Genomic DNA, 14710 nt, shown 5'->3' with positions numbered 1-14710 from the left:
ATATGGTAATATCCAAGTACTACCAGTCACCTAGCAAGGTGTCAAAACCTTGATGACCAAAAAAAAAGGAAAAAAGTGATAAAGTACAGGTAGTTCTCAACTTACAACAAATCACTTAATGACGTTGAAGTTACAATAGCACTGAAAAAGTGACTTTTTCACACTTATTTTTCACACTTATGACAGTTGCAGCATCCCCAGAGTCATGTGATTTACATTCAGATGCTTGTTAACTGATTCATACTTACGATGGTCACAGTGTCCCAGGGTCATGTGATCACCTTTTGCAACTTTTTGACAAGCGAAGTCCCTCCCGTTGTCTGTTCCTTCCCTCCCTCCCTCCCATCTTCCCTGCCTAGGTAGGGACAAGGGGAGGGGGACAGGCTGCCAGCATGGCTGTGCTGCCGGTGGCCATGGCTTGAAAGGCCACTGTAAATTGCTGGACAAGAGCCACACAGCGTTAAGAGCAGAGTGGCAGGAAGATATTTGTAATGAGGAAAGGAGAAAAACAAACATCTCCTGAAGGAGATCAGCAAATGGCCCTCACCCACTTCACACATCCATGGACTCCGGGGGGAGGGGACACTGGGAGTGGCATGAGAGTCCATGTTACTGGCAGGCAGCAGTTCTCACCGTGCAGAGCAGCTGGGCCAGGTGAGGCAAACCAGTGACATTCCGAACCTGCCTGGGTGCGCACAGAGGCGGTGGCGAGCACAGGCTTACCATGTTCTAAGTCAGACATGTCAAACACAAGGCCCGGGGGCCGGATCCGGCCCGCAAACTGGTTTCATGTGGCCCGCGAAGCCATCCTGGAAACAGTGAGGGAATGGCCCCCACTGCCTTGGCCCTGGCCCAGAGACCCTCCTTCTGCCAGAGACCCTCAGATCTGTCCCACTCCTGCCCAGGCCCCCATAGGCACCCTTGATGCGAACGATGTAGAGCTGGCCACGCCCACCCAGTAGGCCATATGCACTCTAGCCACGCCCACCCAGTAGGCCACACCCACCCAGGCCATACCCACCCAGCCCCCTGAGGGCAACTCCAAAGCTGATGCGGCCCTCAATGAAATTGAGTTTGACACCCCTGTTCTAAGTGCTTCCATTTCACCCAGGACGCCAGGCACATTTGCTCACTGCTGCCTCTGCACACGCCCAGGCAGTTCGGCATGTCGCCAGTTTGCCCGGCCCAACCCAGCCTCTCCGCACAGTGAGGAGAACGCGTCGCTGCCTGCCAAAATTGGGCAGGCTGGGAGGGGGCTGGACAGTGTAGCACAGATAACATGGACTCTCATGCTACAGCCCTTCCCCAGCTGCGTTTCTTACCTGTTTGTCACTGCCACCTGTGTGCGCGCCCGGCCTGTTTTTTGTCCTCCCCTCGCCCTCCTTTTACCTTCGGTGCAGCTCCAGCTTACTCTTCCTCCTTCTCCCAAGGCTGCACCTTTTTTCTCTCTCTCCCTCTTCCACCCAAACTGCCTCCTTTTATATTTCTTCCTGTCTCTGCACCCCTCCTCCTCCTCTCTCTTCTGGAAGTGCTGATCCTGGGGCCTTTGCCTTGCCCCAGCAGCCCTGCAGCTCCTGAAGACTCTCACACCAAGTCCTGTGCTGCGCCGCTTTGGCTCGTTCCCTCCCCCCACTAACACTTGGCTGCCAAGTGCCAATGTACCAGAGGTGGTACGCATACTACTGGTTGAAAAGCCCTGCTTTAATACAGCAAATTAAATAGAGATTTGTACAGATAATTGGTTATAATTTCAGTAGGTAGCATATTGCTCCATGAGATACCAGTAAGTTTCAACCTAGGTGTGTTTGTTGAATTTCTAGTCTAGTAGAACCCTGGATTCTAATTTTTAAAACTTATTAGATTCTGTAAATCTAAAAACTTCTCATGCATTTCATAAGTACTATTTTACTTTACTTTGGGATTACTTTCAATGAAAAACAAGGTGCTATAAATAATCCTCTAAAATTATATTAAAGTAGAAGATCAAATGTGCACTTACAAGTAGTAAAACACAGGGTTTTTTTCTCATAGAATGCTCAGAACGGCGTTCTAGCAGCTTTTTTTGCAAAAAAAAAAAAAAAAGCTCCCTCTATTGGCTTTAGGAGTAGGCAATCTTGGCTCTTTTTTATGACTCATGGACTTCAACTCCCAGAAATCCTAAGCCAGCCACACTGAGGGGAAAGAGAGAGGTTTCCAAGCTGAGCCATGCTGGCTCAGGAATTCTGGGAGTTGAAGTCTTTGAGTCATAAAAGAGCCTGCACTAGAGGAGGACATTAAAATTATTTACAGGGTTACTTCTTTAGGAACTAAACTTTTAGAATCTAAAACAGCTAATTCAAAAAAGCCAACAGGAAAGAACCTCACATTTTTCATCTGCTTCTGTCTTTTGGAAGGTAAAACTAGATAACAAAATAATCTATTTCCTATGTTAACATCTCTGCAATGAAATAAATAAAGGTAACAGGAAAGAAATGAGAAACATTTTTCTCAATATGTCTAATTTAGTTGATGCTAGAAAAAAAAGTATCTGTTGTACACTCTTGAAAACTATTTTGAATCTATAACCATCTATTACAACTAAACCACTTTAAATTAAACAATTCTTAAGAATGAAATATTCTTAATTTGGACTTTACTTTTACTGTTTGGTCTGTTGTATGTTTTGAAAAATAGATTATTTAGAATCTAGTTATGTTGCACTTCAGTCTTTAAATAATTAACCCAGTAGATACATAACAATATATGATGTTTTCCTTGATGAGCTTAACATCAATAATAACATTTATTAAAAAGGCTAAAATAATTTCTGGTGGTATTATCTGTACATTAATTTTGTTTAGTCACAATCTTTCACTTTTCACATTCTGGACAAGCAGTGGTCATGTATCCTAGCAAAAGATGTTACATATGTGCATAAGTGTAGTCAGTAGCACATGCCTTTTTAAAAATATCAAACATGCAAAGAAACAAAAATAAGTCCAAAATATCTGTATTACATCCAGAAATGCCAACTTTGCAAGCAATATTTCTCATCCATAACTATGGCACCCTAAGGATACCTGCATACATGCAAATGCTTCTCTGGGATCAGTAACGCAGCAGGGATTGCTTTTTCCTTCCAGTAACAGATTGCTGGGAAATACCAAACATGGCCTTGAGAATTCCAATGTTTGTTACAAATTTTTCTGGATGTGGTTGGAAAGAGGCTGTTTGGTGCCGGAGACCACTGCCACAAGGAACACAGCTCTGGGTCGAGGTTTGGAGCAGCTCCGGATGGGGGCTCAGCATGGGCCACGGCGTGGCAACTGCGGGGAGGGGAATCCCCACAGCATGTGGCTCCAAGCCGCAGGGGCGGGGGTGTAAAGGATGGGCGGTGACTCCGTAGCAAGACACCGGCATCGCTCCCAGTGACAGCACCTCTGAGTTCTGGCACCTTTTTTTTTTTTAGAAAAAAGCAATGGTAAAACATATAAGCAAATCAGAGAACACAATTTCCTAAAAGGATGGATTTTAATTTTTCCCCTACATCCTGCCTTTTAATATAGTTCTCTTATAGTTTATTTTTTATACAAATTTTATTGATTTTCTGATATTACATTCACATATTTGTGAATGGGTAGTAGTAATTCAATTACATACAAATATCATTAGTACAGATTTCAAATTGCTACCATAAATTTCCTCTCTTTTTCCCTTCATATATACTGTCTATTTGTAAATTAAAAGACGTTTTATCCTATCCATCACATAGAAATAACTTTCTTACATATATCCATAGTTTTTAGTTTACACGTATTCTAATTGTTTTCACATACAAACTTAGACAATCAATGACCTAATAGATTTATCAATTTTAATTTCCACTAACATTTAGATTTAACGTTTGATATTTATGATTCCCAAGATTTTTAGTATACTCCCAATTCATCTATCACCATTCCTCACAAAATCTAATATTCAAAATACACATCCTGTTCACCCTCTATGTCAACAAGTTAAGGATACAATATGATATCCTTTTTGCTAATTTTCAGTTGTTTTTTTAAGTAGTAATCAAAATTTCTTTTTATTTCAATATTTAATGCTTCCTCTCCTCTTTATATCTGCTCTTGCCTAAACTGATAATTTTCGTTTTTAACATTCCATATAGACCTATTTATTACTTTCAACGATAATTTTTAGCTTATCTACATTATTGACCTTTACATGACCTTTATGCACAAATCAATATTCAAATTAGCTATTAATATTTATACTGCTAAATTTTAATTACCAAAATTTTTTCTTTATCTTAGTTCATAACAATGTCTTGTGTTCAACGTACACATCTTATCTATTTAAGTACATTCTGTTTCAGATTTCAATAAGATGGTCGAAACTCCATTCTTCTTGAGTCTTATTCTAGCTTTTTTCCTTTGCCAAATCATCTTCCATGTCCTTGTTTTTGGGTCATCGAACCAATCTCCTTGTAATATCATGTATATTAATTGATATTGGCAAAACCATCCGATCGCCATTTTTTTGAGAGGACTTGTAGGTCTAGTGGGTTGTCTCTTTATTCTTCCATATCGATGTAGTTGTTCTGAATTGTTTGTCTTCTCATCCAACTGTTCTTTTTCTAGATCCTCTAGTTCCTTCTGAGTTGTATAAGAAACCTTTTCCTTTTTCCAGGTTGTCAATCTCTTTTCTGGATTTTCAAATATCAGTATTTGTTTAATAGTAGATTCTTCTGTCATGGTACTTGAATGTTTCATTTTTTCTATTGTATTTTGTATAGATGGTTCTTTAATTGTGGTCAAAGTTTGGGCTTTCATATCTGGGCTGTCTTCTTGTTCCTTCACATAGCTTCTTAGTATTTCATTGGTTGTGGTAAGAATTTGGATTAGTGTTTTTAACATAGCAAGATTTTGTTGATCTTCATCTATACATAAATTTTGTTCCTGGTCTTCCATGTTGGTATTTTAAACTAAAGGCTTTACACTTAGAAAATCCAAAAGAAAGATTTTTTTTCTAGATAGGGAACACAAAGCCTTTCACAGCTGTTGTTTCAAAGTTCTCAAGGTTATGTATCTTATCTATTTCACTGGACAGTCAGCCAGGCCCCTTTTAAGGTTTCCCTTTGAGTCCCAAAGTTGTCTTAATCTTTTCAGTTTTTCTTTCTTTTTTTCATAAGAAAGAATCCAGATTTCCAACAGAAGTAGACAATGAAGAATAGGAAATGAAAAATCTTTCAATCCACATGCTTTGAGAAATAAAGTTCCAATTGGGATTCAGTTACTTTTTCAACATTTAAAACGCCCTTGGGTATTTAGTTGCCCGCTCTTTCTGGAGGGAGGGCTGAAATCCCCCTTCCCTCACTGCAGGGGGGAAGATGCTTAGCAGCTTAAGGAGGTACAGAAAGTAGTTAGGATGTAAAAGAGGTAGATCTCACCCAGTCTCTTCCGTGTTGCTTTAAGAGTTGCCTGATGGAAAATGTGACTTCGGCTGTTCACAGCCTTGGGACAGTGGGATAATGGCCGGTCCTTTCGTCCACCTGTTTGGAGGGATCGCCAGGTCCAACGGGAGAGTTGCTGCTCTCCTGCGATCCAGCGAGGCCCCTCCTTGCTGGTTGCCTCTTCAGGGCGACTTTCGGCCCTTTTCAGGGCCCTCCAGCGATGCGAAACTGGACGGGGGGGAAAGGAGCAAGTCTCCCAGCCATCCATAGCGGCTGTGTGGCATACCGGAAATCCCAGTTCTCTTATATTTTAATATCTGTATTCACATTGATCTTTCTAGAATCTTCTCCCCTGAAGAATTGATTAAAGCAACCTTAAAAACAACACAACTTCAGTATACACTCTAATCCTCCATAATTATGAAAAAAACAGACATTACCACTAAAGAACATGTACATGACTTTTAGCTTTTAGTAATTTACTCTAAAAAGACTCTTGTATTCCTTTACACATATGCACTAAGCCTAAAGCATATGTGTAAAAGAATACAAGAGCCTTTTTAGAGTAACTTACAAAGAGATGCTAGAGTAACGCATAGCTTGTTTTTGTTACTTATTTTTTTTTCTTTTTGTAACTTGATTTTAAACATGACTAAAAAAAATAAGTGGGAAGCATTTCTTTCAGTTGGTTCATCCACATAGGATTACTGAAAAATAAACTCAGTATGATTGTTGAGTAGAAGATAATATGCTGTGACCTTTGATAATATTGTTACATACAAGGCATAAACAACATTTTGCTTATGTTCTGAGCATATTGTAAATATTTCTGCTGACTAAGTTTTTTCACCAAAATTTCTGGAAAATAATAGTTCTGCGTTTCTAAATGTTAAGATGATAAAAACTTGTGGCTGTTCCTGAGTGAGGGAACTGTTACTGAGAAGGCCATCTTTTTCAGTGTATGGAACTATAGACTTCCCCTCCCTATTAGAAGGGAAAATTCCAACTGCAGTAGATGATGTTCACAAGTAACAGGGACCTGAGCTGACAAAGAAAATACTGACAAGTACTACACAAAAAGCAGTTGTAATTTATAATATATATATTTCACAATTGTTAAGGTTTAAATGACATCATGAATCCTTTTTCCTGGGGAAAAATGAATAATTGTTGGTAGATTTCAAGTCAGAGAGGAGGAGAAATGAATGAAGGCAGATTATTTACGGTAATTCTTGTTTGTCTTGTAAGCTTTCCCTGTAATGCCCAGCTTTTACCTGCAAGAAGCAAACATATGGTTATCATAAATTTATCTTCTTAGAATGATTTAAAACTAAAAAAAAATTGCTTGCTTTTTACTGTTGAAATGTGTTGGTTGTGATTCTTTTAAAAATATGGAGTAATAAAGCTTAGGTTCCAGTGTAAGACTCACATGAGGGGAAAAAGAATTCAATGGTAAATAATTCTTCTGATTTGTTTCATAACTTTAGTATGGCTGTGATCATCAACAGGCATATTCTTTTAAATGCCAGCACAGAGAACTTTGAAATAAATATATTACAATGGATGGAAACTGATCAAGGAATTAACCTGGAATTAAGGAGAAACTTTCTAACAGTGAGAACAATTAACCAGTGGAACAGCTTGCCTTCAGAAGTTGTGGGTGCTTCATCACTGGAGATTTTTAAGAAGAGACTGGACAGTCATTTGCCTGAAGTGGTATAGGGTCTCCTGCTTGAGCAGGGGGCTGGACTAGAAGACCTTCAAGGTTCCTTAAAGCAGGGGTCCCCAACCCCCTGTTCGTGGACCGGTATCGGTCCGCAGCATGCCAGCCACCAGGCCACACAAACTGCTCCATCCTCGAGATGCAGGCAGTATTCAAAACCATACCCTCTCTGGTCCACGGAAAAACCTTTCTCCATGGCACCAGTCCCTGGTGCCCAAAAGGTTAAAGCAATTCGATTCATACAAAACATTAAGTCAATATCAACTATGCTGTACTATAGGTTTGCACTTCTCTATGTATGAAACCATGTAGCACATAATTTCAAATGAATTCATATTTATAAAATTGTGCATAAATTCATATTCTTTTTAAACTAACATGTAAATTATACCATGTTTAATTTTGATTACAGTGAGAAAATAGGAATAAATTCTAAGCTATAAATCTTGAATTTCAGCATTTTAGAACTCTAGTTTCTGAATCATTTTATTTCTGTTACAGATTCAAAAATTGTGTGATAGAGTGGCATCTTCCACCTTACTTGATGATCGTAGAGATGCTGTACGTGCCCTTAAATCTCTTTCAAAGGTAGATATGTGTTTTTTTCTAATAAAATTTCATGTGCATTTGGCATCTAGATTGGTAGAACATGATAACATTTTTTTGAATACTTGCTCTGTTCCTGGCAGAAATATCGTTTGGAAGTGGGGATTCAAGCTATGCCTCATCTTATACATGTTCTCCAAACAGACCGGTAAGATTTGCCAGATTATTTTAAAATATACAAATAGGATCTTCCAATAATAAAATCTGAATTATGAAATTGAATTATGATTAAAATGCACGTAATATATTCATGAGAATCATGAATCATGGCCTGGGTCCGGGCTATTTGAGGGAACACCTGCTGCCGGCATCAAACGCCCTTCGCCCAGTGCGCTCCCACAGGGAGGGTCTGCTCAGGGTGCCGCCGGTGAGAGATTGCCGGCGGGTGACACCCAGGGATAGGGCCTTCTCAGTGGGAGCGCCTGCCCTCTGGAACCAGCTGCCGGTGGAGCTGAGGACTGCCCCCGACCTCCGATCATTCCGCCGGGGCCTGAAGACCTGGCTCTTTGAGCTCTCAGGCCCAGGCTGAGGAGAAATTTTTAACTGGGGTTTTAAGTATACAGGGTCAATTTAATATTTTTTAATTTGGTTTTTTAACTTTTGTATGGTGGATTTTTTAATTCCCTGTAAACCGCCCTGAGTCCTCAGGGAATAGGGCGGTATATAAATGTTATAAAAAAAAAATAAATTAAAAAAAAATTGATCAGTATCTGCCCAGTTTTTCTGCAATAATGTGTATATCTCATTCTACTTTAGTAAATTCAAGAAGCTTCAGAAATTATCAGTGTAATTAACAAATTATTTACATTAAGAAAATTGACCTGGAATGCATGGGACAGGTGTTTCTTGCTTACTCATCATTTGTTCAACAACAATTTGAATAATGAACTGAATAATTAAACTATAACTAACAGGTCCTTGAAGTTTCAGCCTTTGTACCAGTGATAGGTCACTTGATTGAAATCCAGCCATTGGGTTAGGACGCTGAGCTTGTCGATCAGAAGGTCGGCAGTTTGGCGGGTCGAATCCTGAGTGCGGCGTAACAGAGTGAGCGCCTGTTACTCGTCCCAGCTTCTGCCAACCTAGCAGTTTGAAAGCACGTAAAAATGCAAGTAGAAAAATAGGGACCACTATGGTGGGATGGTAACAGCGTTCTGTGCGCCTTTGGCGTCTAGTTATGCCGGCCATATGACCACGGAGACGTCCTTGACAAGCGCTGGCTCTTCGGCTTTGAAACAGAGATGAGCACCGGCCCCTAGAGTTGGAAACGACTAGCACACATTTGCGGGGGAACCTTTACCTTTATGTATTTATGATGGTCACAGCATCCCACAGTAACATAATCTCCATTTGTGACCTTCACAATTGTCTTCCAACAAGGAAAGTCAATGGGAAAGCAGGCAGGAAGTCATAAATTATGATCACATGACATTGTACTTAATGACCACAGTTGATTCACTTACAACACAGCCAGAACTACCACACTGCTCTCATAAGTCTGGCACAGTGATATTATTTTTCTTTTTAGACCACATTGTGTAATGACAGAGTTGTCAGTTGCTATTGCAGTCAGTATGCAAAGGCTACCTGTAGTAGAATTCCTGATCATACTCCTTATCGAGTATTGGGGACTTTGCAATAAGCGTGGAAATGAAATCAGATTATATAATTATATTATTTGCAGTGTTGGTATTATATGCAGTATATTCAATGAGAGTTTGTTCTTTTATTCATAGTTCAGATTCGGAAATAATTGGTTATGCTTTGGATACCCTCTGTAATATCATGTCCAATGATTTGGAAGAGGAAGAACAAGGTAAGTAGTTTATTTTTAATATATACTTAACAAATAGAGTTTACTTAATTTTATTTAATTTGGTGAAGTAACTTTTTTTTAAATTATAGTGATCTGCTTTAGATGTGCAAGGCTGCATTACATTTTGGCTCAGTTGCTGTCACCTCTATAATGGCCAGAGGAAATGTGATGCATATAAATCCAGTTTTAAGTTGAAAAAAGCTTTCTGTATATGAACTTGAGGTACTGTGACTATTTCAGAAAAAAACAAGATATAATCCAGGATGTAACACACACCCCATTTTTGCAAAATGGTTATTGGATGGGATATATTGAGTCCTTCTCAAGTGCAGCTACAAAGAAGTGAGGAAAAATAGAGTACCCCAGGCTTGTGAAGTTCATGTAGTTATAGATCATAGTTTAGGGTTGCATCCAAGCTAAAAAAAATTTTGCTTTAGTCTTTAGGAATTTTTGTTTTGGATTTGCATGTTTTCTTTTTAATGTAGTGTTACCTAAATAAGCAGCATCCAAGAGCATTGTTTTAAATTCAAGAAGTATATGCTGAAGCCAATGGTCACAGAAATCAATTTGAATGCTTATAAATCAAACTAAGTAAAGTAATTATGTTGGAATTTCTAAAATTAAAGGTTCTCATTTCATTCTAGTTTCAAATTATTTTGTTCTACTGATAGCCACATTTCATTGTGTTTCTTTTTGTCTTATTTAAAGTTGCCAGCTTTACCCTTTTGCTTTTTTTTAAACGTTTCATGTTAGAGAAAGTAATTTAAAAAGATCCACAGTACTATGTTGATGTGAAGGATTGGAACTGCTGTTTTATTAAATAGGCCCAATAAGAAACAAAATACTGTAAATTGCTTTCGCAATATTGGGAGAATGCCTGTGTAGCGGATCCTGCATCTGGGACTCAACATCAACCCAAAGGAAATCTTAATCTCTAGACACCTGGCTATGCCAAAATCTACTAATTGATAGGCATGCTTTTGGTAGCACAGAAGACAGACTTATGACATCCGAACCAGTAGTTCTGGAACTATTAAGATTCCTACAAATAGGACCAAAGTGGAAGGGCTTTGGGAGATTTTGAGAACCACTGAAAAGGAAGAGTTCAGTAAGAGTGAGCCGAAGCAGCACCACCCAAAAATCCTCCCTTCATTGGCTTGTTATAAATTTGCCTGAGAACTAACTTTCACAGTTGCATTATTACATTCTTATCCTGCCCATCTTGGGTTTGCCATCCAGATGGGGCTTGGCAAAGGCTGACAGCTAATGCATTGTATCAGTTGGTTGCCACTTTGGATTATGTCCCGGTTGGGTGAAGGGCATCCTTTCCTAAGAGCATCCATGCTACCAAACCTATTTGGTAGATGCCCAAAAGCATACCTATTTTGGGTAGCCAAATTAACTATGAAGATTACAGAATAAGGGGCTGTCTCTGTGAAAAGAATATCAAGGTAAGGTGGTGCTAAGACTAGACCTCTGCTTCATACCCATTGTCAGTTCCAAACTCCACTGAGCACAAGGGATTGTATTCCCCCTTCCCACCCTAGATAACAAACCTGCCATGATCTGGATACGCATGGAGTACTTAGAATGTACCAGTACCACAGATATATACTAAATATATATTCAGTCTTATCACCTATAAACTTGAGGAATTTACCATCAGCAAGTGTGTCAGAAAATATATTGCAATGGCATGTTCAGACAGCACAACTCTTCTTAGCATATCTGGTCAGAGTGCCAGCAACATCAAAGGCTACAATGGTGAGAATTTATCTTAATTTTTTTGAAGATACTGATCTGGTCTGAACCATTTACATACATTAAATATTATAAGATAGAAAAGTGAGGCTCCACAGATCAGTACTGAGGAGGCTTTAACATTAACATCACCGCCCTTTAACATCACCGCCCTGAGTCCTTCGGGAGAAGGGCGGTATACAAATAAAATTAATAATAATAATTAATAATAATTAAACTAACTCTGAGAATACTAGGGTTTTTTGTTCTTTCAGTTCCATCTTCAGTGACCAAGAATTATAGTTGGATTTAAAGACTAAGTTCCTTTCACAGTCAGTGACAGTCCCACCAAGAACCACATACTGTAAAGATGTTACACTATTGTCAGTTGAAGTTAAAATATGTATCTGAAGGGAGGGGCTTAAGCCTTCCCTTCTAACTAGAAGAGGATGAGTAAAGTATCTTTTCTATAGCACCAGTTTGTATTCTTCCTTTCAACATCTGTTGTATAAAATCACTTGTGCTTTGCATTATTAAATAGAAGTTGCTTTATTTTTAAAAAACTTTCTCTCTTTTCCTCTGCTCTGACAGATGATTCTGAAGGTAAAAAAAACAGTGTATATCAGCATAATGCATTTAATTGTAATTCTATTAATTATTCACAACACCTGTTTGAAAAAAATAGTATTAGAAAATAGTATTAGTTTTAACACTTCTTACATGCACACAAATGTCTTGACACAAACTTGACATGGTCTTCATGTTAAGGGGAATCATGTAGTAATTTTAGGTATTGAAATAAATATGGATAATATTAGATACTGAAGTAAAATACTTGGATTGTTTTTTTCTTAAAGAGCTTTCGATTAATATGCTGTTTCAAAATAATTGCTAAAGAAAGTTATTCCTTGAATAATCTATAGGAGCAAATTGACTTTTTTGTAGTATCCTTTTAAAACAGAGTTGGATCCATTAGCATGCTTTAAACTAGAAAAACAAGGTAGTGTTCACCTGGTTAATAATATACTTATTCATTATATATACATATATACACATACACATACACACACACACACATATATATGTAAATTTTAGATTGCTAACAAAGAATTAAAGGGAGACTGATATGCATTTCAAACTTATTTGTTTTCATCAGTCAGCCATACCCTTCTGAGATTCGAACCTGGGCTGATTGCACATTAGGCAGTTGTTTTAACCTCTAGGCCACAAGCTCTATCTCACTTTGTTATCTGAGAAGCAAGGGAGATATGTGTTAGCAATCTAAAATTTACACAAATATGAGCTGTCACTATTGTGACTACTGCCTGTGGATGGCCTTCGGTTAGGCCGAAACAGGAAATAAAGATTTGTCCCATGTTTGGGGCCTAGCAAGGTAATCTAAATAGTTAACAAGCATTTAACATATATATATATATATATATATATATATATATATATATATATATATATATATATATATATATATATATATATATATATATATATATATATATATATATATATATATATATATATATATATATATATATATATATATATATATATATATACATACATACATACATATATATATATATATATATAGAGAGAGAGAGAGAGAGAGAGAGATGTTTTCAGAAAAAACAATATATATATCCTTAATTATCTTAAAAACCTGAATCCCAGGTACACTCATTAAAACACAATGAAGCCACTGAACTCTGGGATAGAGAGAAATCTTTTTAATAACTTAACTTTCGTCAATCCTCTGTTGACATCATCAGATGTCTCCGGATTACAGTCCACGAGCACGAGTTAGTGGTCAGACAACATGAACAGCATTCTCAAGCATGAGCGCATGTAGCTGAGAGTGATCATACATTTAATTTTGCGGGGGCGGAGGTCATCACCCAGGACTCCACGAAAGGTGGCCGCTTATTAAAAGAAGCTTGGTTATTGGATCAATATTCGATCAACTGACATGTAGAATTACTACCAGCATATCAAACGCTGAGAAGGCACAAACAGCTGCGCAAGGCATCAGAGCGGGCAAATCTTTTACCACCTCTACACCGGATGAATAGAGGTACAAAAGATCCAGGATGCTTACCCACGGAACGGCAGGAGGTCACCGTGAATGGGGGAATGGAGACACCAGCACGGCCCATTGCAGGATTGGGGGAGAGACTGCAGGCCAGTGTGATCAGGACGAGGCATACAGCTTAACGATGCTGCCGGACAAGACAGCGAGAGGGATGATCTGGTAATGATGCTAAGCAGCCGCGTGCGGCAGGACGGGCGCGGCCAGCGGGCGGAGCAGCTGGGGGGAGGGAAAACATTAAAATTGAGGCGGACACTGACCAGTATGGCACAATCAGGAGCAACACAGCCAACTATGGGAGAGCGGGGGGCGGGTAGACCGGTAACGCGATCCATGACTAGATCACTAAATATCCACCTAGCTGTATAAGCAAGTTTTCCAACCACCAGCTTTTACTCTGACGATGTCAACAGAGGATTGACGAAAGCTAAGTTATTAAAAAGATTTCTTTCTATCCCAGCCAACTACTCTATATGTATTTGGAACAGCACATGTAATCTATGAACTGTAATCAATGTACAGCCAATATAAAAGAAGATTTTTTTTATTTTTTTCTATCATTTTCTATCATTTTTATACTTCACTGTAATTCTTGCTGTCATTTCCTGCATAATGTTCTCTTAATTTTTAACTTCCTGAAACTCAGATCAACTCCAGTCTTTGCGATTGGAAGTATATCATTTTGAAACCTTTCAACTTTTGAATTTATCTGATCCCAAGCTGTGGACATTTATAAAATAGCAATGTAACACTAGGCTTCTTTATATTTCTTTTAGGGGATAGAACATGATCCCCTGCTAAGAACCTTGGTGAATGTTTAAGACTGCAAATAGTCTTTAAAGCCTTGTTTATTACATCTTGTGGCTGCAATTGCTTTAAGATAAGTGATAAAATGGTATGAAAACTATTAGTGGAAATAATAAAAGAAAAAAATAAATCACTCCTTCCCCCCCCCCCCCAAAAATACTCCCACGACTACAGTCAAACTTTAAATAATAGAATTTCTGCTGGAATGGAACTGAGTCGGGCATAATTAAAAAGCCTTGTGAAGGATGGCATAGATATTGACCACAAGAGTAACTCTGTAGTATAGTAGGAAATGCCCTAGGATCAACTTTTTTTATACCAGTTAGGCTGAAAATCCACATGATCAAATGGGATACTCCATTGGATCAGAAGCCTGTATATATAACGGCTACAAGCACTGTACAATATCTCCTACTTTACCCTTTGTTTGGGGATAAATTGTTGCACACTATAATGTTGTGTTCTAGGCAGTTAGCAAGCATT

The 14710-nt window shown here is 38.5% G+C and overlaps 1 protein-coding gene across 4 annotated transcripts in view; it reads left to right on the top strand.

The window, feature by feature from the left end:
• Positions 1-14710, top strand: part of USO1 (USO1 vesicle transport factor) — a 55392-nt gene that overhangs the window by 1793 nt on the left and 38889 nt on the right. For 3 of the 4 annotated variants that reach the window (XM_081344025.1, XM_081344026.1, XM_081344024.1), the window contains exons 2-4: positions 7659-7745; positions 7847-7911; positions 9500-9579. In XM_081344025.1, coding sequence (XP_081200151.1) covers positions 7659-7745; positions 7847-7911; positions 9500-9579 — 232 coding nt within the window. Of the gene's footprint in view, positions 1-7658; positions 7746-7846; positions 7912-9499; positions 9580-13010; positions 13583-14710 lie in introns of those variants that run through there. The other variant, XM_081344027.1, reaches the window with a different exon arrangement.

This window comes from Vipera berus, assembly GCF_964194415.1.
Source record: "Vipera berus genome assembly, chromosome: Z".
NCBI lineage: Eukaryota > Metazoa > Chordata > Lepidosauria > Squamata > Viperidae > Vipera > Vipera berus.
This window is presented reverse-complemented; position numbering and strand designations above follow the sequence as displayed.